The sequence below is a fragment of the Geotrypetes seraphini genome, chromosome 17 (genome assembly GCF_902459505.1).
Source record: "Geotrypetes seraphini chromosome 17, aGeoSer1.1, whole genome shotgun sequence".
NCBI classification, from domain to species: Eukaryota; Metazoa; Chordata; class Amphibia; order Gymnophiona; family Dermophiidae; genus Geotrypetes; species Geotrypetes seraphini.
In genome coordinates, this window is record NC_047100.1 from 28,409,345 (window position 1) to 28,434,409 (window position 25,065).

The 25,065-nt window shown below is 44.4% G+C and overlaps 1 protein-coding gene across 7 annotated transcripts in view; it reads left to right on the forward strand.

Annotated features, from left to right (window-relative positions):
• The window catches only part of SETD5 (SET domain containing 5), a 158,213-nt gene that overhangs the window by 121,896 nt on the left and 11,252 nt on the right, over positions 1-25,065 (forward strand). For 5 of the 7 annotated variants that reach the window (XM_033926164.1, XM_033926165.1, XM_033926170.1 and 2 more), the window contains 6 exons: positions 5,697-5,939; positions 6,189-6,318; positions 6,739-6,992; positions 9,206-9,262; positions 10,924-11,412; positions 20,787-21,085. In XM_033926164.1, coding sequence (XP_033782055.1) covers positions 5,697-5,939; positions 6,189-6,318; positions 6,739-6,992; positions 9,206-9,262; positions 10,924-11,412; positions 20,787-21,085 — 1,472 coding nt within the window. The remainder of the gene's footprint in view (positions 1-5,696; positions 5,940-6,188; positions 6,319-6,738; positions 6,993-9,205; positions 9,263-10,923; positions 11,413-20,786; positions 21,086-25,065) is intronic. The other 2 variants (XM_033926168.1, XM_033926169.1) reach the window with 1 other exon arrangement.

Sequence of the window (25,065 nt, forward strand, 5' to 3'; positions counted from 1 at the left end):
ATACCTCATGGGCCGTATCAAGGTAGAAGAAGATATTTTCTTCTTCAGGGGTCCGACGGCAACAAGAGGACATCCATGGAAAATCAGGGGGGGGAAATTGCATGGCGACACCAGGAAATACTTTTTCACCGAAAGAGTGGTTGATCGCTGGAATAGACTTCCACTTCAGGTGATCGAGGCAAGCAGCGTGCCTGATTTTAAGAAGAAATGGGATCGTCACGTGGGATCTCTGCACAGAGTTAAATAGGGGAGGGTTATTAGGGTGGGCAGACTAGATGGGCCGCGGCCCTTATCTGCCGTCTTTTTCTATGTTTCTATGTTTCTAAATCTGAACCGCTTCCTAATGGAATCTGAGTTGCGAACATTTTTTATATTTCACTCTAAAAGAAAAATAATGAAGGGAAATAACAACAACCTAGAATCTCCATCTCGAGAAAAAATTGGGGACTGAGGAATAGAAAAGAAAACAAACCAATCAGATACTCTGGACAAAACCAGGCAAACATCATATATACCCAGCAAGCAAGATTGAAAGAAATGCGAGCATTTACCGGTAACCAACACAATTTAGTCAAACGGGAAGTAGCATGATCAAATCTTTTTCTCCCAAATACCAACTTCACTGCATTATTTTGCATAACCTGTAATTTAGAGAGCAATTGTGCTGATAGCAAACAATAAAGACCATTGCAATAATCCAAATAAGACAGTCAGTAACTGAACTAAAATTGAAAAGTGCTTTTCCAAAAAATGAGAGCGTACATTCCTATGTTGATTCAATTTTAAAAAAAAAAGTAACTAACTTTAATCATCATATCAATTTGTGATTTTAAAAATAAGGTGGAGTCCAGATAGAGCCAAGAACTATAGAGATGGTATGTACCTTCAATAATAAACCCTCAAAGAGAGTGGACTCCAATCTGCTGATAATTTGTTAGTCATTTTCACTCTATAGTGTCTTTGAGAGGCATTTTCAAAAGGACATCTAAGTTTGAAGTTGGACATTTTGGTCTAGACATCCACAAACCCAGCAGAAAAAATGTCCATTTTCAAAACTGCCAGACATCTGTTATTTTTGAAAATGATCTAGGTATAAGGTTTGGTCCTTAGGACGTCTATCTTTTTGGGGCATTTTCCAAAATTAAAAACACATGAAAAATGACAAAAGCAACTACCTTGTCGGATGGCAGCAGAGGAATCCCCATCAGCTGAGCCGGTTTTGGGGATTCCTGTCGGCTCAGCTGATGGGGATTCCCCCTGCTAGGATCAGCTGAGCTGCGGAGCCCTACACCCTTCCCCCTTCTTTACCATATGCAAACAATGTGTTAACCTCTGAAATAATAGCCATCAAGACAGATTCTGTAGAGTAAAAAGGCCTAAAGCCAAATTGCAAAGGATGCAAACAATTAAAATTAATCAAAAAATCAGATACCAGTTCTGAGACACATGCTTCTGCTAATTTAGCAAGTAAAGGATGACTTGCCACTGGTCTATAACTGGCCACCAGGTGTAGTGTCCAGCGTTTTGTTTTTAAGGGCTGGTAATATAATTCCACCCAATGCAGATGGAAAAACAGCATGTAAAAAGTTATTTTGCAACGATGTAGTCCAATCTCGTATCTTATTCAGAGGGTCAGCCTTTAAATAGTCAAGAAGATTTAAGACATTCTTTTCAGTAAGGATTTAACTTTCAAAGCTGAAATGTGTTGGAACATTTAGTCTATAATCTATATGCAGGACATATATCAGTGTTATTTTGATCAACAAACTGAAGAACTACATTAAATCTGGAGGAATTGAATTTCCAGTTTTCAAAATCTTATCTAAAAATAGTGCACCAAACTATCAGCTGATGGTAAATCAGCCTGGGCAGTGTTATCTGTAGATGAGAACAAAACAGTGAAGCAGTGTTCACAGGGCTGCTGGCATTAAGGCCCAGATTCTCTAAAAGTGCGTCCCGATTTTAGGCAGCTGTAGGCATCCTACAGCTGTCTAATCAGCCAATCGGGATGCACGTTTTTTTAAAAAAAATGCTCCCCAGGCAGGCCGCCTATATTGAAGGCGAGGTCCGCAAGACACCTAGGCCCTGATTCTGTATAGGACGCCCGGGAGAGGCGTCCTATTCAGAATCGGCCTAAACTAAACCCCGATTCTGTAACCGGCGTCCATGTTACAGACGCGGGTTAGAGAATCGGGTTAGATTAGACACGGCCCGCTACACTTATCGCGGCAAGGGATCTCTCTGCCGCTATAAGTATAGCGGGCCGTGGCCCCCTGACCGATCACTGGCAGGAGGGTGCCCAAACCCTCCTGCCCAAAGACGCACCCCCCTCCCCGACACTACCGACCGCCCCCCACCCCGACACTACCGATCGCCAATCAGGCCTTAGATTAAGTGGGGATGGGCGGACCCGCTATGCCTAAGGCCTGATTGGTCCAGGCTTCTAGAGCCTGGGCCAATCAGGCCTTAGGCTTCGGCGGGATGGGCTGGGAAGAGGCGGGCCCGCCTCATTTCGACGAGGCGTGCCTGCTTGCTCGACGTGCAAGACCCATCTGTAAAAACAGGTTTGGTGGAGTGGGGGTTGTTAGCGCCGGGGGGGGGGGTGCGTCTTCGGGCAGGAGGGATTGGGCATCCTCCTGCCAGCGACCGATATTGTCGGGGGGGGGGGGATCGGTAATGTCGGGGGGGGCGGTTGGTAGTGTCGGGGGGGGGGGGGGGGCGGTCGGTAGTGGGGGGGGGGGGGGTGTCTTCGGGCAGGAGGGTTTGGGCACCCTCCTGCCAGTGATCGGTCAGGGGCCACGGCCCGCTATACTTATAGCGGCAGAGAGATCCCTTGCCGCGATAAGTATAGCGGCCGCGTTTACTTACAATGTAGACCAGCATTTTGCTGGCCTACATTTTTAAGCTTCTCATCTACTAGGGAGACGCGTAGGGCCGCCTAGGTTCAGCCTAAGGCCCGCCTAAGGCCCTTAGACGAGCTTAGGCATCTTGCGGGTCTCCCTAGGCTCCCGGAGGCGCCTTCAGGCCTGCCTGGGGAGCATTTTTTTTAAAAAAACGTGCATCCCGATTGGCTGATTAGACAGCTGTAGGACGCCTACAGCTGCCTAAAATCGGGACCACTTTTAGAGAATCTGGGCCTAAATGTTTATTTATGAAACTAGATTAACATAAGTTGTTAGTAAACTCTGTTGAGGTTATTGGGGCTCTCAGATGGAGGAAAGGGATCCTTGTATAGACTGGGTCTATTGATTGGCACAGAACAGGTCAGAGCATGAATTTTTATGGCATATTTGATCATCTCCAGCTCCTACACTCTCTGTAGTTCAGAGAATTGTAACTGTTTATACAGAGTTAAATATATTTTTTCATGTTCAGGCATGTGGAAAAGAATATCAGTTTTCAAGAACAGATTATATGTGACACTTATGTATCATACCTATTATTAAGCAGTTTCCACCAAGTTTTTTTTTTAATTCATCCAGAAGAACAAACCTTGAGCTCAAAAGCAAAACTCATCACTATTTTAACTTTAATTTATATATTCTTTATTACAAAAAAAAGCATCTCCAATTTCTCTAGGATCAGATAAGTGTTTAAAAATACATTGCAATCTAGGACAGTGCGTTCCAAACCTGTGCTGGGGGAACCTCAATTAGTCAGGTTTTCAGGATATCCACAATGAATATGCATGAGATCAATTTGCATACACTGCCTTCTTGCTATGCATATTCATTGTGGATATCGTGAAAACCTGACTGGCTGGGGTTCCCTCAGGATAGGTTCCTTGTGACCCTAAGCATGGGCGCTAGTTAGACCAGCTAAGAATATTAACAAATGGCATTAATTCTTCAAATATATCTTTGAAAGTGCATACAGTATAAAATTGTCTAATTGTGAATATGGTTAGTAACTTTCAAGCAAAATAAAATCAAGTTGTGGCAGAGAACCACTGCAGTAATAATCTTCAGAAAGTGAGTGCCACAGTCAGGTGACAGGACTTTATGCTCAGAATATGTGCAGTACCCACAGTATCTGATGTAAGCAGGATTCTCAGCCTAGTCCACTCGGGTTTTCAGGATGTCCACAATGAATATGCACGAGAGAGATTTGCATGTACGTTGCGCTATCCGTGCTGTTTGCAAATCTATTTCCGGCATCATTGTGAGTGTCCTGAAAATTTTACTGGCCGGGTGCGTCTCGAGGACTGAGTTGCTATGAGCATGCACTGCTCTCGATAACGTGCCACTAGCACGCTGGAATGCAAGCAGACTGCCGTAGAAATAGGTGCAGAGTTTCTGCCCTGCATGGTGAACACATCACATCGTACCATAACAAACTACATTGGTTGCTGGTTGAAGCCAGAATAATATTCAGATTTGGTTTTTGGCACTTCACCCGCTTATCTCGGGAAACATTTTGTTCTTTCAGACAGAATTTGCTTTACACTTAGAATGACCTTATTTGCATTTCCAACTCCTAATGGATGCCAGTTTTAAAAGACATCTTGACAAAACATTATCCTTTCAGGCAGGTATCTGGAATAAAACCCTGAGTGATCTGCTTCTGAACTCGTTTTCATATCAAACATTTAGAAGATCGTTGGTTTCCATTTTCTTGCTAAGTGTTGATGTATCTTCACTGCATACTATACAGTTCTTGATGTAAACAATAAGGCATAGCGGGACATAAAAAAAGTTGCTATTATTATTAATGCTTCTGAAATCAGCGCTTTTATGTGTCACTGGAGTTAGCCACTGTATAATTGCTGCCTTCTTGGTGCACTTACATTGCACGGTTCACATCAGAATGCTGATGTCCTTAGATGTGCTTTGATTTTTACCAGCCAGTGCACATGATTTGATCTTAAAAATAAAATAATAATTAGCACATTTCTGGGTATATACTGATCTTGTTGTAGATGTGTTCCATTTTTAATTCACATGAACTTATGCTTCATATTTTAACTACCTTGTGATTACTTCAAACCTGGAATTTCACATCTAATGATTAAAATGCCATTTAGGGGATAGTGTGGGACAGTGGTTAAAGCTAAAGCCTCAGCGCCCTGAGGTTGTGGGTTCAAGCCCACGCTGCTCCTTGTGACCCTGGGCAAGCCCCTCATTGCCACTGGGACAGATAAGGAAAAATGCTTGAGTACCTGAATAAACTTGTGTAAACCATGCTGAGCTCCCTTGGGAGAATGGTATAGAAAATGGAATGAATGAAGAAATAGGGAAACACTGACTTTAATAGGGTTTACATGAGAACATGTATGCCAAGGCTTCTCCTGAATCATAAGCTCCCCACACTTCTTTGTGTCCAGTAAAGTTAGGTCAAGCATAAACAGAGAGACTGCCAGTTAAGGCAGCTGAAAAATCTGGAGACAGTTGCTGGGGTTATTTTTAATCACAGTCTAGTATTTGTGCTCTGCTATCGATCTTGCTGATATACAGCAGAAGCAGATAATAAATAGTTGTAATGTGAATATCTCCGTCAATCTGTCCATTGTAACTTCCTGGGTAACTGAGCCAACTTCTTGCAATGCAATCAGACCTTGACTAAATAGGTAAAGGCAGACTAGAATACCTGATTAACAATGACATAAGGCCAACAGGATGATCTGATTGGGCAAGTTGAGAAACATGTTCTTGAGATTAGTTCTTTTTCTTTTCCTAATCTTTCAATGTCTCTCTTAGTATTTAGTCACAGAATGGCTAAATGACAAGGTAGAGAAGCAAGACTGTCCCATAGAGTGCCCTCTGCGTATCACCACTGACCCCACCGTCCTGGCGACAACGTTAAACATGCTGCCTGGCCTCAGCCACTCCCCCTTGATTTGCACCACCCCTAAACACTACATCCGCTTTGGATCACCCTTCAACCCTGAACGGCGCAGGCGGCCTTTCCTTGTGGATGGGACCTATGGCTCCTGTAAAAAGGTATTTGTGCTTGTCTTATCTATCTGCGCACTTACTATTGTGAGTGCTTGCCAGAGTGTTTGTAGATTTGTCGGCCCTAGTGCTCATCGATGTGCATCTTTGTCCATATCCTTGTGGACTTATACCTTTGCTCAGCCATCTTGTGCACACGTTGCTTTGCATATGTTTCGTGATGCCTATACTTGTATGCATATAAGAGATGTTTTGAAAGCACTTTAATAGTAAAGTCATTGGTCTTGTGGTTGGCAGCGATGGATGAAACAGGCTTTGGATGAAGGTATGACTCAGGCCTCTTGTACCCCGGAAGAGAACAGAATTCAATCATTATACCAAAGCAACGAGAGCTGCAACTCTTCTAACATCTGCAAAGACAGTGCAGGTAAGTGCAAAAGAGGCTGTGCAGAATGGCGCAATCTTTTCAAAGTGCTAATAGGATACCAAAATCATATGGGAGTGCCAAAAGTGCGATGGGCTCTGCAAGAGCACCCCCTTTCCTCATGTTCTTTGGTGGTTTGATTGTACTTTGTTTTGTTTAATTTTTTTCCTACCCTATTTATTTTAAACTTTTTCTTGTAAACTGCTTAGCTTTACCTTTGGTTTGATATATGCGCTATTTTACATAAATTGAACTTGAACTTGGCACGAAACAGAAACATTTCCACGCTAGAACTAAAGCACGAGTCTGAATGAAACATTCTTGAGGAGCGAGAGAAAGGTGTGTGAAAGTGAACCCGAAAAGAGTTGATGGCATCTTGCTTGATTTTCCTTTGAAATCATTGTGCCTTCCTGTTCACCACAGATTTATCAACCCCTTTAAAGAAATGGAAGTCTCGCTATCTAATGGAGCAGAATGTAACCAAGTTATTGAGGCCCCTGTCTCCCATCACTCCTCCACCTCCCATTCCTTCAACCTCCAGCTCCCTGAGCCCGCCGCTCACCACACCCTGCTCCTCCTTGCCCGGAGAAGAGGAATGTCGCAATGGATATGGCCTGATGTTTTCTCCAATTCCTTCTCTTGCTGCTAGCCGCTGTAATACTCCACTACAGTTTGAGGTAAGTAAGGACCTAAAATAGGAAGTCCAGACAGTTGTACCCAACAGATGAAGCTTTTGATAACATGGCTGGGGGAGGGGCTTTTTAGCACCTCTTTTAAAGCAGCCCCATGACCACTTGAGATCTAGGCTAAAACTCCCTCAGTATAGGCCTTGAAGCCCTTTCACTTTTTACATCTGCTCCGACTAAACCAGCTGCTTCTCACAGAACAGCCCATCTCTGCACTGGATGCTGCTATTTGACTTTTCAATACTTTGTCACTAAAGGCTTTGAGTCTCTTCTCTACCCATCTGGAGGCTGATGCAGACCTGCTTACTGCAGATGCCCTTATTTGAATTGCTGTGCTTTTCTTCCCATCTTCAAGAGGAGTAGCTACCCCATAGATATCCGAGTTTTGCTCTGATCTAAATGAGCCACATTTAGAAGTCCATAGAAATTTGGCTATATTCATAGTCAAAATGACTGAAGCTGCTCTGTGGATTTTACCTGGTTTGGGGCATCAAGCTGCCAAGATCATTCCAGTTTTCCCACAGTGGTACATTCTTTCAAGACACTTTGCAAGTTCTTGTACAGAGAAACACACTGCCAAGTTTTCTTTTACCTAGTCCAGATGGGGAAGAGCCTGTAGCACTGTGATTTGAGCTGCTAGCTTGAAGCAGTGTGCTGCACTAGTGTACTAGTTTCAAAATCCCTTTGCTATGAACCTTTATCAATTCTGTGTTAACTGGACCTTGAATGAAAGGTTCACTCCTGACCTATCTCCTCCAGTCCCCTTGCTTCTTCCTTCCCCCAGCCATGCCCATTGCCAGCCTTAGGAGCAGATTCTGTCTTTCACACCATTTTTCTCATTTGTACGTTTTTCATTTCAGCAGATTTAATACTGATAACCATGGAGCACTGTATTAGCAGATTTTAGTTTTGACCGTTTCTTCTGATGGGCTTTTTCTTATTTCACACTATACCAACTGAGTTTAGCATTGCACAGGAGGTAGAAATAGAGAAACTGAGGATGTAGCATGGTGTTCCCTGAGAATCTCTTTACCTGATGGCTTCTTAAATGGTAATAGCTAGGGGAGAAAATCTCAGCCAGACTGTAACAAGGAATGTCATAGATCTGGGCTTTTGCATAATGGAGTTTTGTCCTTAATGTCATCCAAATTAAGTGCACATTTTTTTTTCTCTGGAAATGAGCGATGCAGTCTGCTCTGGCCACCCATCTGCTTACTGTCGACCAGGGACTCTCTCACCTTTCCTTGCCCAGTCTGATTTCAGAAAATCCTAAATATTCAGGAGATGAATGTGAATACATTTGGGTTTGAGAACAAAGTTGTATCTCCTGTCTATTTGTAAGGTCTTCTGAACAGCGGACATGGATTTAAACCCCCCGAAGCAGAAATTACAACAAAACGGCTTCATGATGACCCTCTAATTCTTCTTGTCCAAAGGAGGGCAAAGGAAGCAGGGGTCATCTTAGCAAAAACAGTATCTTTGTTCTCCGGATTCTCCTCTTCAGTGTTTTGAAAGAGGTTTGAGAAACAGCTAATGTAATGGGGAGAGGGTAGGAAGGGTTGAATCCAAATGACCTTTTTGTTTCGCCATTGTTTGGGATTTTTATTTTGTTTGGATTCTGGTTTTCTTTTTTCTTCTTTAATTTGAAGCACAATATTAACCACAGCTATTAGCGGGATTTAGTTTCCTTTTGTTGAAGTATGAGATTGTATCCCCTCCCTATGTCACATGATCACAGCGTTTTCACTTGTACAGTCCATATTCTGATATGGCTGCCGCAGAATATAGAGAAATCATTTCTAATCCACACTTCATTTCCGCTCACCTCGACGTTGGATTTCACTCAGCAGCATGAAATTTAGTAGCGCTAATATTAAATCAACAGCAGTAACAAAAATCTATATGTATAGTGTGCATTTCCAAAAAGTCTCGCAAGCTATGTTAACCAGCCATGTATTCTCTGATTACATAGAGTTAATGTGACTCAGAAATAATTTCTTGAATTATAAACATATATATATATTTTTTTTTTAATTTTTTACTTCCATCCCACTTGTGTAACCAAAACCTTCTGCCTTCTAGAATAGCTGTGGCTAACTTCTCTGCTGGTTATCGCTTTCTTTTGTACTTAGTTTTTGGTTTGTTTTATTTTGCTTCCTGACTTTTTGAGTAGATGAATAACAAGATGCTTTTCCCTCCTCTAGAACATATCCTCCCCTGAGAGTTCCCCTGCGCATAGGCCCGAGTCTCTGTCACCCGAGGTAGTTATCACACCATCTGAATCGCACTAGGAGGCTGTAAGCATGTGTATGTGTGTGTGTGCCCCAACAAAAGGGGATTAAAAAGGGTGGGGGAAGAGAAGTAGGCACTGAACGAATGGGGAAATGAACGAGAGACTAACCGAGGATGAAGAGAAAGACTTAACAAACTAAGGGACCTGTTTATTAAAGCTTGACATGCACTAAATGCGTGCCCTGTTTTATATGGCACTGTGCATGCTAAGCTTTCGTAAAAGGGTCCCTAAATGAATGCTTGAGGGGAGATTGTATATGGTTATAGGAGTGTGTGTAAGGAAAGAATAGGGGTGGGGGGGGCAAAGAGTTAGATTAACATTCCTAAAAATTATGTTAAAACTTGTAAATCTGATGCTGTTGTGGTGGTGGAAAGACCAGGTAACTACAAAGGGGATTGCAGTGAAATTTATTAATTTTTTTTTAACATTGATTCCAAAGTATGGCGAAGTAAGGGGGGCGTGGGGGCGGGCCACCCCAGGCACTGGCACCCTTCCTTTTCCCTCCCCCCTCCCTGGTCAAATCTTTGCCGGCCGCGAGATGCAAATCTTACCTGCTGCTCGCACTGGCCTCATCCCTCCCTCTGATGTCACTGTGGGGATCAGGAAGTAATGTCAGGGGGAAGGATGAGGCTGTCGCAAGCAGTAGGGAAGAGATGCTGCTCATGGCTGGTGAAGATTTGAAGAGGTTTGGGGGGGGTAGGTGGAAGACGCACAGCATAGTGATGCTGGGGTAGGAGACGCCTCCACCACGGGTGCAAACTACCCTTGCTACGCCACTGGATATGCAGGCATTTTGTACAGCTTGCTAAGAGGAAATGACCTGTTTTCTGCCTGTTAACACTGGCATGTCATTGGCTGATTTTTCCTGTTTGGTGGAGGCAATCACTTTAACCTTTGGATAACCAGAAAATGGATAGATGAACACTCTTGTATGATTGGCTGCTTTTGTCTGGTGCTTGCTGGAGTTTGGGGTGTCTCCTGTTGCCCACTGGATGGTATCATATCTTTAGTTTATTGTCTTTGCTTTTGGAGAACATCATGGTCTCTGTTGCAATGCTGATGTCATGATTCGCTGCTCTTTTTTTAAAATCAAATATTTCAGCCTCCCTCCGGCAAAGTACATGTGAAGAGGCTACTACTCCCTGCAAACCACTAATAGCACTTCTGTGTACCCGCTGGGGGAGATAAACTGAACCCCTCTGGCTCTGGTGAAGCTTCAGATCTCGTAAGCACAGTGGCATTATGGATGTCTGAGTAACAGATCCAGATTTTTCTTTCCCTCTTCAGCATTTTCTAGCTTTATTTCTGATGGTTTTCTTTAGAATGGGTAAAAGGCAGCATGGGATTTAAAATTAAAAGGTGGGAAGAATGTATTGTTTTCAAAAGCATTTCAGCAGACTGCAGGGTAACTAAATGAATCTAGGTTTTGGTAGTGAATATGAAGCATACAATGTTGTCCTTTTTGAGGTTTCTTTTCTTGCAGAATGACTATATATATTTTTATTATCCCCACCCTTCTCCTGATTCCTTCTATCATCCTCCTTTTATCCCTCTTTCTGTCTGCTTTTTCTTTTCCTTCTTTTCCTGCACTCCTGCCCCTTCCCCAAATTTGTTTTCTGACTTTTACAGCCCTGCCTTCGGACAGACTTGGATTTAACAAAGGTTGGACTCGTGGATCCCATTGCTCCCAGCTGCTTGGAAAATCTGACCCTTCTCAGTACCGGACTTACTGAGCTAGCCGCTCAGTCACCTAGCACCTCACTACCATACAGCAACACCTCAGATCCCGGCTTCTTGTGTCGCAGTGGGGAAGGACAGATTTCGCTAAGAAACTCTGATCAGGCTTTCCGGACCGAATTTAATTTAATGTATGCCTTCTCCCCTTTGAATGCAATGCCCCGGGCAGATGGGTCACTGCAGGGGTCCCCTCTCCTAGGGGACCGAAAGCCTTCACAGACAGAAGGAGGCATGTGCTGTAATTCTCCAGCTGAGGGATATTTTAGTAGACTTGGTCAGGGACTTCTCAAAGAGGCATCACAAGGATCCATGTCTCCTTGTGGCGAGAGGACATGTGAGGGGATAAAAGTATCTCCGCAGAACCCACCACAGAAGAAAAAGGCAAGTATACAAGATGGCTTGCAGCCAATTAGCCTTAAAAGTCAGGAAAAGAAGCATGTCTTGATCTATTGCACACTTACACCATAATTTTGTGTATATAACCCGCACACGTGTATACCTAACAGAAAAATAGCTAATTTCATAAGTAAAATCATGTATACCTTGCATTTATTGCAATAAAATGTACAATTGTATATTACTCCTATTGAAAAGCACTGATTTAGTACATAAATTTGTGTATACCCTGCACTTGCAAAAAAAAAAAAAAAAAGTAAAATTGTGTATAACCTGCAAGTTATATATGCAGAGATTAAAGTAAGAGTGAATCAGATCCATTCCAAGATTTGTTTTCACTGTTCAGAGTCATAAGCCTGCATTTTGATATTTGTAACTAGATCAAGTGTGCTTTTAGTTCCCTCTGACCAAAGCTTAGGTGATGCTGTTTGAATTTTAAGTGTTAGTCATTCGTGAATGCAAGAAAGGATATGGAAGTTTTAAATTCTTTTCATACTTCCCTTCTTGTCACCGTATTTTGTAACTTTATATCATGGAAAATGGAAAATGGAAATTAATTTCTTGCCTCTTCTGACTTCTCTGAGGACAAGAAAGCTCCACTAGTCTTACCTATGGGTGATGTCATCTGATGGAGCCCATGCGGGAATGCTCTCCAGCTTGCTTATAACAACATTGCACCGTGCATATACGCATCTTACTACCTGCCGCCGTTGTGCAGGACCTAGCAAGTCGCCATTTTTCTGCAGAGCTAACTCATTCTTCTAGAGCTCTTCCTCAGCTGATGTCAAAATTAATTCTTGCTGCCATATTTACTCTTTCTTGCTTAGAAGTGTTGCTGTTGTATAGGGCCCTTTTCAATTCCTGTTATTCTCTTTAGGGGTGTTTTTGGCTATGTAATTTCTATTTTCTGTGACCTACTCTAGTCTTCTTAGGCCTAGAGCATTGGGTCGGGAAAAATATTTTCACATCAAGGTTTGATTTTACTGCAGTTATTTTTCCAGACATGTTCCAGATAAAAGCTCCCAGTGGCTTTAAGAAATGTTCCTGATTCCTCCTCTTGTCTCCTGTGTTCACAGATGTCAAGGAGAGGAATCCAAGGTTGAGAGAAACAGCAGAGCAAATATATTTTTGACGCAGATAAGTCTGGTTCATCGGCATCAGAAGCACTGGTCACTATGGCTTCTGTAGCCGCATTAGACACTGGGGACACGTCAACATAAGAGAATGTATTGATAACTCTCTTGACATAAGGTATTGAAAGAAGCCATTTTAATCGGTCATCCTCCAATTCTTTCCTGAGGCAGCAGAAGGAATCATCATCATCCTCAAGGGTGAAAGATGCTGGTGCCCTTGGTGCTTTCAAAGTGTGGCACTGAGCATTGAGGTACCAAGGTTGCCAGTGCCCTCGAAGCACCCCCCAGCACAAGGACTGCTCATCCTCAACATCGAGAGGTTGCGAGAGGCTCCAAGGAGCCAAAACCTAGCTTCTGCACTCCCAAGTATCTCGGTGATGTGGCCAATCCGACTGTGATGCCCCAGTCATTTTCCGTGGCAGCCCTTGAGGAGCAGCTCATGCAAAAATTTGAGGATCTTATAAAGTGCTTCTTTTCCAGTTACAAAACTATGACTGAGAATGTGTATGCTGAGGCTTGAGGCAATGCAACCAATACTCCAAACCCAATTGTTGCCTGCAGAGGATGCATTGACACCAAGTCCTTGAAGGGGCAGCGGGGATTGGTGTCCACAGAATTGCGTGACTGCTAACCTTAAATCTCAAGCCAGAAGTGCAGGAAAAGCTGGTAGATGTGCTGTGCCATGGAAAGAATCTCTTTGGAGAAAAGGTGCAGGAGGCTGTTGTCCTCATCAAGTAGCACTCTTTGATGCTCTTTAAGACCCTCTCCAAGCCTTCTCCTTACCCGGTCTGTTCTTCCAGGAGGTATTTTAGCAGAGAGCAATAAGTAGTCTTATTAACTCTCAAAGACACAGGTATCTTTCCCCCTCTTGCTCCTCTCAGACAACTGAGGGGCCGCACTCTCGCACTAGACAGCAGAGGACCCAGAAAGCCCAGCCATCTCCCCAGTCAAAACTAGGGATAATCTTTTGACCAGCTCTAATGGAGCATAACATAGAAATATGATGGCAGATAAAGGCCAAATGGCCCATCCAGTCTGCCCATCTGCAATAACCATTATCTCTTCCTCTTTAAGAGATCCCACGTGCTTATCCCACGCCTTCTTGAATTCAGACACAGTCTCTTACCTCCACCACTTCTTTGGGGATACTGCTCCATGCATCTACCACCCTTTCTGTAAAAAAGTATTTCCTTAAATTACTCCGGAGCCTGTCGCCTTTTAATTTCATCCTATGCCCTCTCAATCTCCGTGACCCTCCAGTAGGAAAGAGGCTGAATTTTTTTATTTTTTTTATAAGCAAAGTGTACCCCTTATAAATCTCAGACCAGTGGGTTCTAAGTATTATCTGGTTAGATTACTTTCTGCAATTTCATGCATTCCTCTTAAATTGCCCGCCTAGTGCATCAAAGTTAGGCTATCAGGAATTGCTTATCAAGGCTTATGCAGTTGAACCTGTTCCAGGGAAAAAGGGAAGGGATTTTATTCCAAATATCTCTTGATCACAAAGTCAGGGGATTTCATCCAGTCCTAGCCTAAGGGCCTGAACAAATATCTGGTCAAGCAAAAGATTAGGATGATTTCATTAGGTATCCTAATACCCATGATATAAAAAAGGAGATTGGTTATGCTGTCTGGTCTTAAAGGATGCTTATATTCACATATAGATACATCCAAGTTACGGAAGTATCTGAAATTCATAGTAGGGACACATCACTTCCAGTATCACATACTGCTGTTTGCAGATGCTCTTAGTACTGACACGAGGCCAAAGTCATTGCACAATCTCTATGCTGGCTAGGAGTGTATGCATTTCCCTATCTGGACAATTGGCTGGTCAAGAGCTCATCAGAAACAGGTGCAAAAAAAATGCATATGACCATTCAGGTGCTGGCATTACAAGGGTTTGTCATAAACTATCCAAAATCTCAACTAAACCCTTCTAGACATGACTCTGGCATCTGCATTTTTTCCCCAGCAGAAGATCTTAAATCATATAAGTGATAGTAGAAGAGCCTAAGAGCTAGTAGGGTATCAGTAGGTCAGCTGTTGAGCATGCTAGGCCATATGACTGCCACAGCCCATGGAACTCCCATTTGAGGCAAGTTCATTGGACCTTATCCACCCTGTGGACACAAGCCACAGAGAATCTTCAGGATATCTTCATCATCATTCCACCCTGGGGTATGGTCCAGTTCAATCCAGTCTAGCCAAAAGTATCTCTGATCATCCTCAGATCCAAAAGGTGTTGATGACAGATGTGTCCAATCAAGGTTGGGATCTCAAGTAGATGGGTTCCACACTTTGGGACTATAGTCATCTCAGGAAAGGCTTCATCAAATTTCCTGGAGCAAGCAGTATTCTAAAGACTTTCAGAGATTAGTTATCCAACAAAGTTACTCTAACATAGACAGACAGTCAGGTTGCAGTGTATTCTATCAACAAACAGAGAGGAATGAGGTCATACCTCCTTTCTCAGAAAACAATGTGAAAGTGGCCCTCTCTCAAGGGATGTCCCTCAGCCATATATCTAGCAGAGTAAGAGAACTGTCTGATAGGCAGAATTGGCAGCTTCAGAAGTGGTCCCTCAATAACAGCTTGGGACACACTCAATAGATCTTTTTGCCACTCATGACAACAAAAATATCCCTCATTTCTGCTCCAGTTCACCTGCAATCATAATGTTAAAGCTAGGGCTATGTCAGTAAACCACTTGAGTTCATCCTCCATATAGGAAATGTGCTGCACTGCGATGTTGTCTTTAGCCCGTACATTCACATCTCATTATTGCTTGGAACAGGACTCCCGACACAACAATCAGTTTGGTCAGCTGGTTTCTTCAGAATCTATTTGGGGCCTAGAATCCAACTTCACCCACCTATGCTCATTTATTTCAGTTCCAGGCTGCCTAAAAAAAAAAGGAAAAAAAATTGTTGTTCAGTTAGTGTTCCAGATTTTATGGCCTTTCCCATTCCTTATTTTTTTTTTAATTAAAGGCAGTCTATAGGTAGAGTTCTGCATATGAGATTAATGTAACCTACTTGTTCTTGGAGAAGACAGTTACTTATCTGTAGCTGATCTTCTCTGAGGACAGCAGAATACATACTTACATGCCTTCCCTCCTCCCATTTGGAATTGAATTCTATAAACTAAAAACTCAACTGGCTGGTTACTTCATGCCTTTCTTCCCCTTTGGAAAAGATGTGTAAATGTGCTTCCAAAACAGTGGTTCCCAGTCGGGTTTTCAGGATAACCCTAATGAATATGCATGAGCGAGATCTGCATATAATGCAGGTGCCAGGCATGCAAATCTGCTCCATGCATTTTCATTAGGGCTATCCTGAAAACCTGACTGGCCTGAGGGTCCTCTAGGACAGGGTTGGGAACCACTGTTCTAAAAAATTGTTATAAACAAACTGGACTCCATTTCGGACTCCATTGGTTGACATCACCTACCTGTAAGACAGACGATGTATACTGCTCTCTTGAGATTACACCTACTGAAGGTGAGTCAGGGTCTAGAGGAAAATAGAAACTCCATATCCATTTAAGTTTGGTTTTCCTTCACTTAAGTTTTAGGCTGCAGAAACCTTCTTTTTCTTGGACAAAATTCAACGTGCTCTTTTCATTGGCCGAGTTTCTGTAGTATGATTGAAAATTAGTTGCTTTCCTCTTAGGAGTAAACAACATCTTCCATGGAACCAGAGAGGCATTCCGTTGTTATGGTCCACGATCCAGGGATTACCTGCAGAATAAAATCTTTGTGGATGGTGTGAACATTTGCATAGAGATGACAGCATTTGTAGAATAATATGTAAATGGCCGAAGTCATGCACTTGCCTTGTTGGTCTTTGCATACTCGGAATTTATTCTATGCCCTAATGGATGGGGATGACTGCCCAGCCAAGTCATTGCCGCTGGCAGCAGCTGCCGGATAACAAGCAAACGTTAAAATGCTAAGTAGCAAATGAATGCTTGCTTATAACTTGGAGATCAGTATTTCAAAATTGTTTCATGCCCACTGCTGAAACTGAGGAATACAGGCTGCTTTTTAATGCCTCCTGCCCTTGAGGATCTAATGCTAGCATGGCAGTTTCTTGACTGTCAGCAACAGAAGCAATTTTTTCAGAAGGACTTCCCATGTGAGCTAATAATGTTGGTTTTTCATAATTCACGCTTTTATCCAACTGCTGATTTCCTCACTTATATGCATATATGTTGTAGATAGCGAGACTTATTTGTTTAACCCCCAAACTGGAGGTTGCAGGAGGGATGGCAGTGTCTGTACACTGTGCTCATTGTATTCTCTGCCTGCTATCCTGTTCAGTGCTCATCTGCTAAATTGCTCAGATAATATATCTATCTTGCCCCTAGAACTGTAAAGAATGCTTGGTATTGCATAAATGGAAGCATGCCAAGATCTCATTTTTTCAAAACCTAGCCCATTCAAATAATGTGTGTAGTGTTGAAAGCCTAGCTGATTCAGGCATATTTTAGTGCAGCTCTTTGCATAATCTGACTGGATCGTGGCTGAGGGAGGATTCTCGTGAGTCACCTTGTCTGACGTTAAAGATGCCGCAGTGTTTGCCTTTCATTACTGCTGGAGCACTGTTTTCTGTGCATCTTGCAACTGGGCACCACAGAGCACGCTGCAAATTGGCAAACTGTCCAGGGAGAGAAATTGAGATGGATCTGTGCTCTTTCAAAGAGGGTCAGGGACATGGTTTCCTGGCAGACTGTAACCTGACCTGATTATAAATGAGGCTGGGAAGTCTCTCTCTCTTTCTTTAGTCAGTAGAATTATTTCAAAGAATAAGAAATAAAGACTGTGATGGTGCTTGATTTCAAATCATCCTAGATTTTCTGGATTTCCATTATTGTTCTGGCCTCCACCATTTCCACAGGGAGGTGGTTTCAGGCATCTACCACCCTCCCTGTGAAGAAATAGTCCTACCTTCTGTGAGCTTCCTGTTACACTCGGATAGTCAATCCCATCTCGTGAGATCCTCCTCTTACCTCTAAACTGCTCTCCAACTTCCAGTGGTCTTCCTACAAGCAAGACAGTAGGAGCTAGTCTTTTCTGCTCGTGTTTATTTTGCCTTTTTCCTCAGTATTTTTTCTGCTACTTCACGTGATTTTTGTGCCGCAGAGGATCCCCTTGCGGGACAGCTCTGGCTGCGGGAGTTGACTGCTTTGCAGTGCATCCACCTGGACAGCCTGCATTCTCAGATCAGGAGCTCAAGGACCGTTCCCTTGGGAGCATTGCTCACCCCCACGTTCATCCGCTAGTGGGTTTGAGCCCAGGGTATGTGGCTCTTTGACAGTTTATCCATGATCGGGGCTGACTGCGTTCTTGTGCAATCCCTCTGGAGGCTGAACTCTCGGGTTGGCTGCAGAACTTAGTGACGGGACTAAATTGCGTGAGACAACTGAGTGCAGACAACTGAGCGCAAGGTTGACGGTGCGCCGAAGAAAAGCACTATTTTAAAGGGCTCCGACAGGGGTGTGTGGGTGGGGGAACCTCCCCATTTTACTTAACAGACATTGCGCTGCCGTTGTTGGGGGTTTGGGGGGTTGTAACCCCCCACATTATACTTAAAACTGAACTTTTTCCCTAAAAAACAGGCAAAAAGTTTGGTTTCAAGTATAATGAGGGGGGTTACAACCCCCCAAACCCCCCACAACGCCAGCGCGATGTCTGTTAAGTAAAATAGGGGGGTTCCCCACCAACACCCCCCGTCGGAACCCTTTAAAATAGTGCTTTTCTTCAGCGCGCTGTCAACCTTGCGCTCAGTTGTCGGCGTGCCGTTGTCTCGCACGATTTTGTTTATGAACCGCAGAACTTAGAAATAAAACCAACCCCCCTCTGCGATGTCACCTGTGCGGACACTCCCCTTGAAATTCAGTTTGTTTCTGCAGCCTTGCTGGGAACTTCTAGTTTCTTCTGCTCGTGATTTTATTTCTCAATTATTAGTCTTATTTTCTTCGGTGCAGTGGGTATTGCCCAACTGCTGCGGATTCACTCTGAGAGCGTTGCTTCGGCGGGAGAGCGCGGACTTTTCCTTAAAGATTGTCTGCTTCTGGAGGGTGCTCTGTAAGCTTGAACTGCAGTAAGCCCTTTAGACAGCCTGCGGATTGGATCGGGAGCCATCTCACCCCTGGTTTGTCCGCAAAGGGGTAGAGCGCAGGCTGCTGCAGTTCCGTGGAGGTACGCCAGGATCGGAACCGGACCACATGTCTTCCTTAATTCCCCTGAGGGGTCCTGGTGGTCATGATCTGTGGTGACAGGGAATGTGAAGCAGTCAGAAGATCTGAAAAATCCAGTTTAATCCAGCTCCTGAGGTACTGATCTCCCTGTGCTTGCACTGTGTATTGCTGGCTGTCATTGAAATGCATTTGCAGCACATGTATCAGAGCTGTCTGTGAGTCACAGAGTTTGCCGATTTTAGAGGGTGCTCAAATTGGGGTTTGGGGAGGTTTCCCTGCATGCCCTGGTCATCCTCCCATCTGTAAAATCCTAAAATCACCGTTTTTCACATTTTCCTGGATTTTTAACGGCCATTTTTCAGTCAAAATTGGCACCCGCGGTAGCCAGCTTGGATTTTCTTCAGAGTTTTAAAAAGTATATTTTTTCGACTTAGAAGCTTCGTTTTTGCTCCAAACTTCACAGATGGCCACCTCAGGATTCATGCCTTAGATGTGGCGGATGGTGGCCAGTTTAACAGCCGTGTATCCCATGCGCTGCGAGGGGAGTGAGACATGTATGGATCCCGCATTCCCCTTCTACTGAGAGGCCCTAACGCACTTTAATTCTACCAGAGTCGCGATTGCTGCGTCCGGGCACCTAAACTGGGTGCAATTAGCGTTTTAGCGAAATGCAAGCGCAGTTCCTGGAAAAAGTTTCCTCACTCTGCTAATCTTGTGAGATCTGAGACGCACAGAGCGGTTCCGGCCACTAGTGACTGTTTTTCCCTGGATTTTGTGGAACTGAGGTATCTGGCTGTATGAAAAAAAAAAAGTAAAAGGGGTTTCTCCCGCTCAGACTCTAGTACAACAGTCTCCACCTTCGGATGCCAGCATGTCGATTTGTTCTTTTGCTTGGGTACCAGAAAGCAGGCAGCTCGTCCCCACCCTTGCTTCTGCTTCACTGTCTGTGCCTTTGCTATCGCCTGTTTCCAAGACCTTGCGGATTGCCAGGCGGTGTGCTGGCTCTTCCAGACTGGCCGCCTGCCCATCTTTAGTTCTGGTTCACTGTGAACACAGACCCTGGTTTCAGAACATGTGTGTCAGGCAGAATGTACAGTTCTGAGCCTCCGCTGTCTGCCTCCTTACTGGACAATGCAGTTTTGGCAGAAGTGCTGTTAGAGACCTGGGAGTCCCTGGAGGGTTCCCTTATCCGTGGACAGGGCATCAGACTTCAACTAGCGCCTGGTCCCGCTGATGGTGGATTCAGCTGTAGCTCAGGTCACCAAGCGTACCTCTTTCTCCTCAAGATGGAGGGGTTGTTCTGCAGGATGTTCAGGACAGAAGAGTGCATTTTGTTCTCAAGTGTCTTTCTCTTTGCGCTACAGCGGGAGGCCACTTCCTTGTGGCCTGAGCATGTCTGAATTTTTTTGACTGACACAGGCTATGGCATCTTGAACTAAGCTGGGAGCTTCTTCAGTGTCCGCTCGACAAATGATTTGGATTCACCAGTGGTCGGATGCTCCTTCAGCTAAAGGCTACGCTGAGCAGGTTCCCTTTTAAAGGTTTGAAACTGTTTGGCCAGGGTTTAGATGACCTTATGGCTAGTGTTCAGGACCATAAGCCTGAGGTGCTCCCTGGCTCTAGATCTCGTCTGACCAGGGGTTGGAACGGACAGATTTTTGTCCCTTCTGGCGCACTTCTCAGTACGCCGGACCCCCGGTGGCAGGACAGCATTTCAGAGCTGCTGTCTGCAGAGAAGATGACCTTTTGGGAGATATTTGACATTGAGGAAATGTTAAATTGGGGCAAGATTATGCATTATTGTACTTGGATGACAAATGGAATAGATCTGGAAAAAGTATTAATTTTATCCTCGGGGGGGGAGGAATCCACTGCAAAATAAATTATTTGAAGGGGGAGGAATTCTTATGGTCTTGAAACAGTAAAAGAAGGAAAGTCATGAAGACTTTTGCTGGAACCTTGAGGAAGTGTGTGTTTTGCATTGGGATATTTAGACGCCTAATCTTTGTGTTTCTCATTCAGGTATCTCTACTGGAATATCGTAAACGGAAACAGGAAGCCAAGGAGGGTACTTCCTGTTCTGGAGGTGATTTAGTACAATGTACAGGGACACCTACCCGGCAGAACAGCAATGGAACGGACACAGACTGCTCCAGTGTTCAGGGTTCAAATCCACAGGCCCCTTCCTCTCCACAAAGTGGTTTTTCCTCTCCCACCCACACCTCAACTCCTGAAATTGAAGAAGTGAGCCCTCCAGATCCCAGAGACACCAGGTCCTCCATATCTCACTGCAGATCTTCAGAGAATAGCAGTAGCAGGTGGTAAGTCCTCTCATAATCCAATCAGCCACACAAGTGGATGATATCTGATGGTACCAAATCGAGATGCCAAGGTCTGGCAGATTATCCTACTGTTTATCAAAAAAATCTCATACATCAAAGGAGACATAAATCGTCATTTAAACTGCTGGTCTTGTGGAGGCGCTTTTTTACTAAGCTAAGTTTAGCGCTCTTTTTTGACAATCATTTTGGCATTTCCTAGAATTTTGGCTGACATTTCTGGGGGGGTTTTCTCATTATTGTTGACTATTTGATTGACGCACTTGTTTCACAGTTTAGTTATACACTGTTTTGCACGTGCACACAAGTGTTGGCCTAAATGGTGAGAAATAGTCTTTCTTTGGTTTATTCTGGGCCTAGTGAAGCCTTGGTGCCTTCTCCCTTCTGGGTTGTTGTTCCTTAGAGCTTACTACCTCACACTGAGGATTCACATATTTAAAATATGTTGAATAGTCTTTATTAATAAACTGTGCATGCATTCTGTAAGGATAGCCCTCTGGTAAATTTTTGCATCTTTCAAGAGCAAAATCTATTGTAAGGAAACTCTTCATAATCTCAAAGATTGTCTGAATTCAGAGGTGTAATTTATTACTTAATTCAAAGCAATCATAAGCCCATAAAACTTTGAAGGGGATGGAGTAGTGTAGCGGTTTGCACAGTGGGTTTTGAATCAGGGAAACTAGGGTTTAATTTGTACTTCCCATGCTAATTCTCCTCCAGACCTTAAGCAATTCACATTCTTTTCTGTTGCCTCAGGCACCAAGTTAGATTGTAAGCTTGATGGAGAAGACTAGAGAGAGTATTTTAATATATAACTTGAGTCAGAATATAGGTTCTGGAAAAAGCTGAAGTTTTGTAGTTTGACATCTTTGAAAGGACCAGCATAAAAAGATGTTAAAATACATAAGATTTAGATATTTCACAGGCCTTTGTAAGGCATCACGGCACGCAAAGATTGAGTACCTGATTGTAAACCGCTTAGATAACCGTGTATTTTCCTCTTGATATTACTTGCACTGTCATCCCATTCATTCTGTCTTCTTCCCTCCTCAAATCCTGTGTCATCATCTTTCAGTAATGCTATTTATCCCAGGACAAGCAGGCAGCATATTCTTGACTGATGGGTGACGGCACCGACGGAGCCCCGGTACGGACAATTTTAGAGTGATTGCACTCTAAGAACTTGGAAAGTTCTGGCATGCCGCACCGCACACGCGCGAGTGCCTTCCCGCCCGACAGAGGCGCGCGGTCCCCAGTTTCTTAGTTTCCGCGGAGCTAAGAAGACGCGTTTTTTCAACGGCTGTTGAAAATTTTTTTGACTTGCCTTCCCGCTCGCGTAAACCTCATTGGCTTTTGCCTGTTTCCTTTTTCTTTAATTTTTGTCTAAAAAAAAAAAAAAAAAACTTTTCTTTTTTAGTCAATTTGGCTTTTCCCCTGCGGGGCCTTCTGCCACCATCGAGGCCTCGGCCTTCGATTTGGCTGAAGCCGTCTTTACGTTCATGCCCCCTCAGCCAGGGTTTAAAAAGTGCCAGCGGTGTGCTCGGCCTATATCTCTCACGGACCCACACAACTGGTGCTTACAGTGTTTGGGTCCTGAGCATCAGGCCTCCACCTGCACCCGCTGTGCCACACTTAAAAAACGAACATTAAAAAATCGCCAAATACAACAGCGATTACTGTTCGGTGCCGAGATGTCCGATCCCGTTCCATCGACTCCGGCTTCGGCACCAGTTTAGTCGGCACCCTCTTCTTCGACGCCGCGCAACACCGCACCGGCGTCCCAACATTCAGGTAAGCCGGCTAAGAAGCCTTCCCCGCTGGAGCGTCCTCCGGTCTCGAGTGCAGCGAGTCCAATCCTGCCGACTGTGAGGCGCCAGCGGAAGTGCTCCGCCCCTATCGAGGTGAGTCCCTCGACATCGGGCTCCTCATCTCCGGGGCGTCGAGCGGCACCGCAGGTACCGCAGAAGAAAAAAGCGGTACCGGTGCCATCCCTTGATGACAGAATTACGGCCATTCTCCAGGTGCAGCTCAAGGAGCAATTACAACAGCTCCTTCCAGCTATCCTGGCACCGAACCTTCCGGTGCCGGTCCGCACTGAGCCGGTACCGATAGTGGAACAGCCTGTGCTGTCGGTATCCACTCCTTCAGTACCGCTTCACTCGACCTCATCGGTATCGATGCCAGTCCTTGCACCGGAGCCGAGAGCTCAACATCAGTCGGTGCAGACTTCGGCACCGGTGCCACCGATTACATTGCCTGGCTCGGTATCGATGAGATCGGGTAAGTCGGTGCGCAAAACCCGACATGTAGAACCATCTACTCCAGAGTCTCGGGACCGTTCTTCCCATGTCAGGGATCCTGATCTGTGGGGAGATTCAGAGGAACCCTTTCTCTCTGAAGGAGAATGTTCCTCAGATGAGGAGGATTCTGCTGTACATGACCCGTCCTCTAGGCATGACACTTCATCTTTCTCGAGTTTTTTGAAAGATATGTGTGACTCTTTGTCTATTCCTTTGGAGGCTGAGTCCAAAAAGTCTAAAGCTTTTTTGGATGCCCTTGACTTTGACCAACCTCCAAAGGAATTTTTGAAGCTCCCTCTTCACGACATCTTGAGGGAGACTTTCTACAAAAATTTGGAGACTCCCTTAACGGTTCCAGGGGCCCCACGTAAATTAGACTCTTTATACAAAGTAATTCCCATTCCTGGGTTCGACAAACCTCAACTTCCACACGAATCTTTACTTGTCGAATCCACCCTTAAAAAATCTTCAGGAGCCAGTGTATATGCTTCTGTACCTCCTGGCAGAGAGGGTAAAGCCATGGATAAATTTGGTAAGAGGCTCTACCAAAATGCAATGTTGGCAAATAGAGCTGGTAATTATGCTTTTCATTTTTCTTTCTACCTTAAACATCTCCTTACCACCATGGCTTCATTTGAGAAGTACCTTCCCCAACGGAAACAACAATCCTTTCACCATTGCTTGTCGTCTCTGTTTCAACTGCGTAAGTTCATGGTTAGGTCCATTTACGACACCTTCGAACTTACTTCCAGAGCGACAGCAATGTCTGTGGCAATGCGTCGCCTGGCCTGGCTTCGGGTATCTGAACTTGATGTTAATCATCAAGATCGGTTAGCCAACGCCCCGTGCCTAGGGGATGAGCTTTTTGGGGAATCCATGGACTCGACTACTCAAAAGCTCTCTGCTCATGAGACACGCTGGGATACCCTGCTTAAAAATAAGAAAAAGCCTCCCCCCAGCAAGGCCTTTTAGACAACAGTCAGCCTATCAACGCCGCTTCACAGCTCGCCCATTGCCAGCAACAGCTCAGCAACCCAGGCGGCAGCGGCAGCAACAACTCAGCCTCCCAGACAACAGCAACAACAGCAGCCTGTGAAGCCACCTCCACAGCAGAAGGCACAGCCCTTTTGACTTAATTCTCCAAAGTATAGCCAGTACTCCTATATCTGCTCTCCTGCCTCAACCTATAGGAGGTCGTCTCTCTCTGTTCCTCAGCCGGTGGGAAGTTATCACTTCGGACCAATGGGTCCTCAACATCATCCGCCACGGCTACTCTCTCAACTTTCAGACTCTTCCGCCCCAAAGCCTGCCAAAAGAGTCTGCTTTGAACAGTCCTCAATCTGCCCTCCTTATTCAGGAAGTCCAATCCCTCCTCCTTCTGAACGCTATAGAAGAAGTTCCTCTAGATCAAAAGGGGCAGGGATTCTACTCCCGTTATTTTCTAGTTCCCAAAAAAACAGGAGATCTCAGACCAATTCTGGATCTTCGCGATCTCAACAAACATCTGGTAAAGGAAAAATTCAAAATGCTTTCCTTAGCCATTCTTTATCCTCTTCTCAATCAAGACGACTGGCTATGCTCCCTCGATCTCAAGGCATACACTCACATACCGATCAATATAACCTCAAGACGGTATCTCCGCTTCATGATAAATCAATGTCA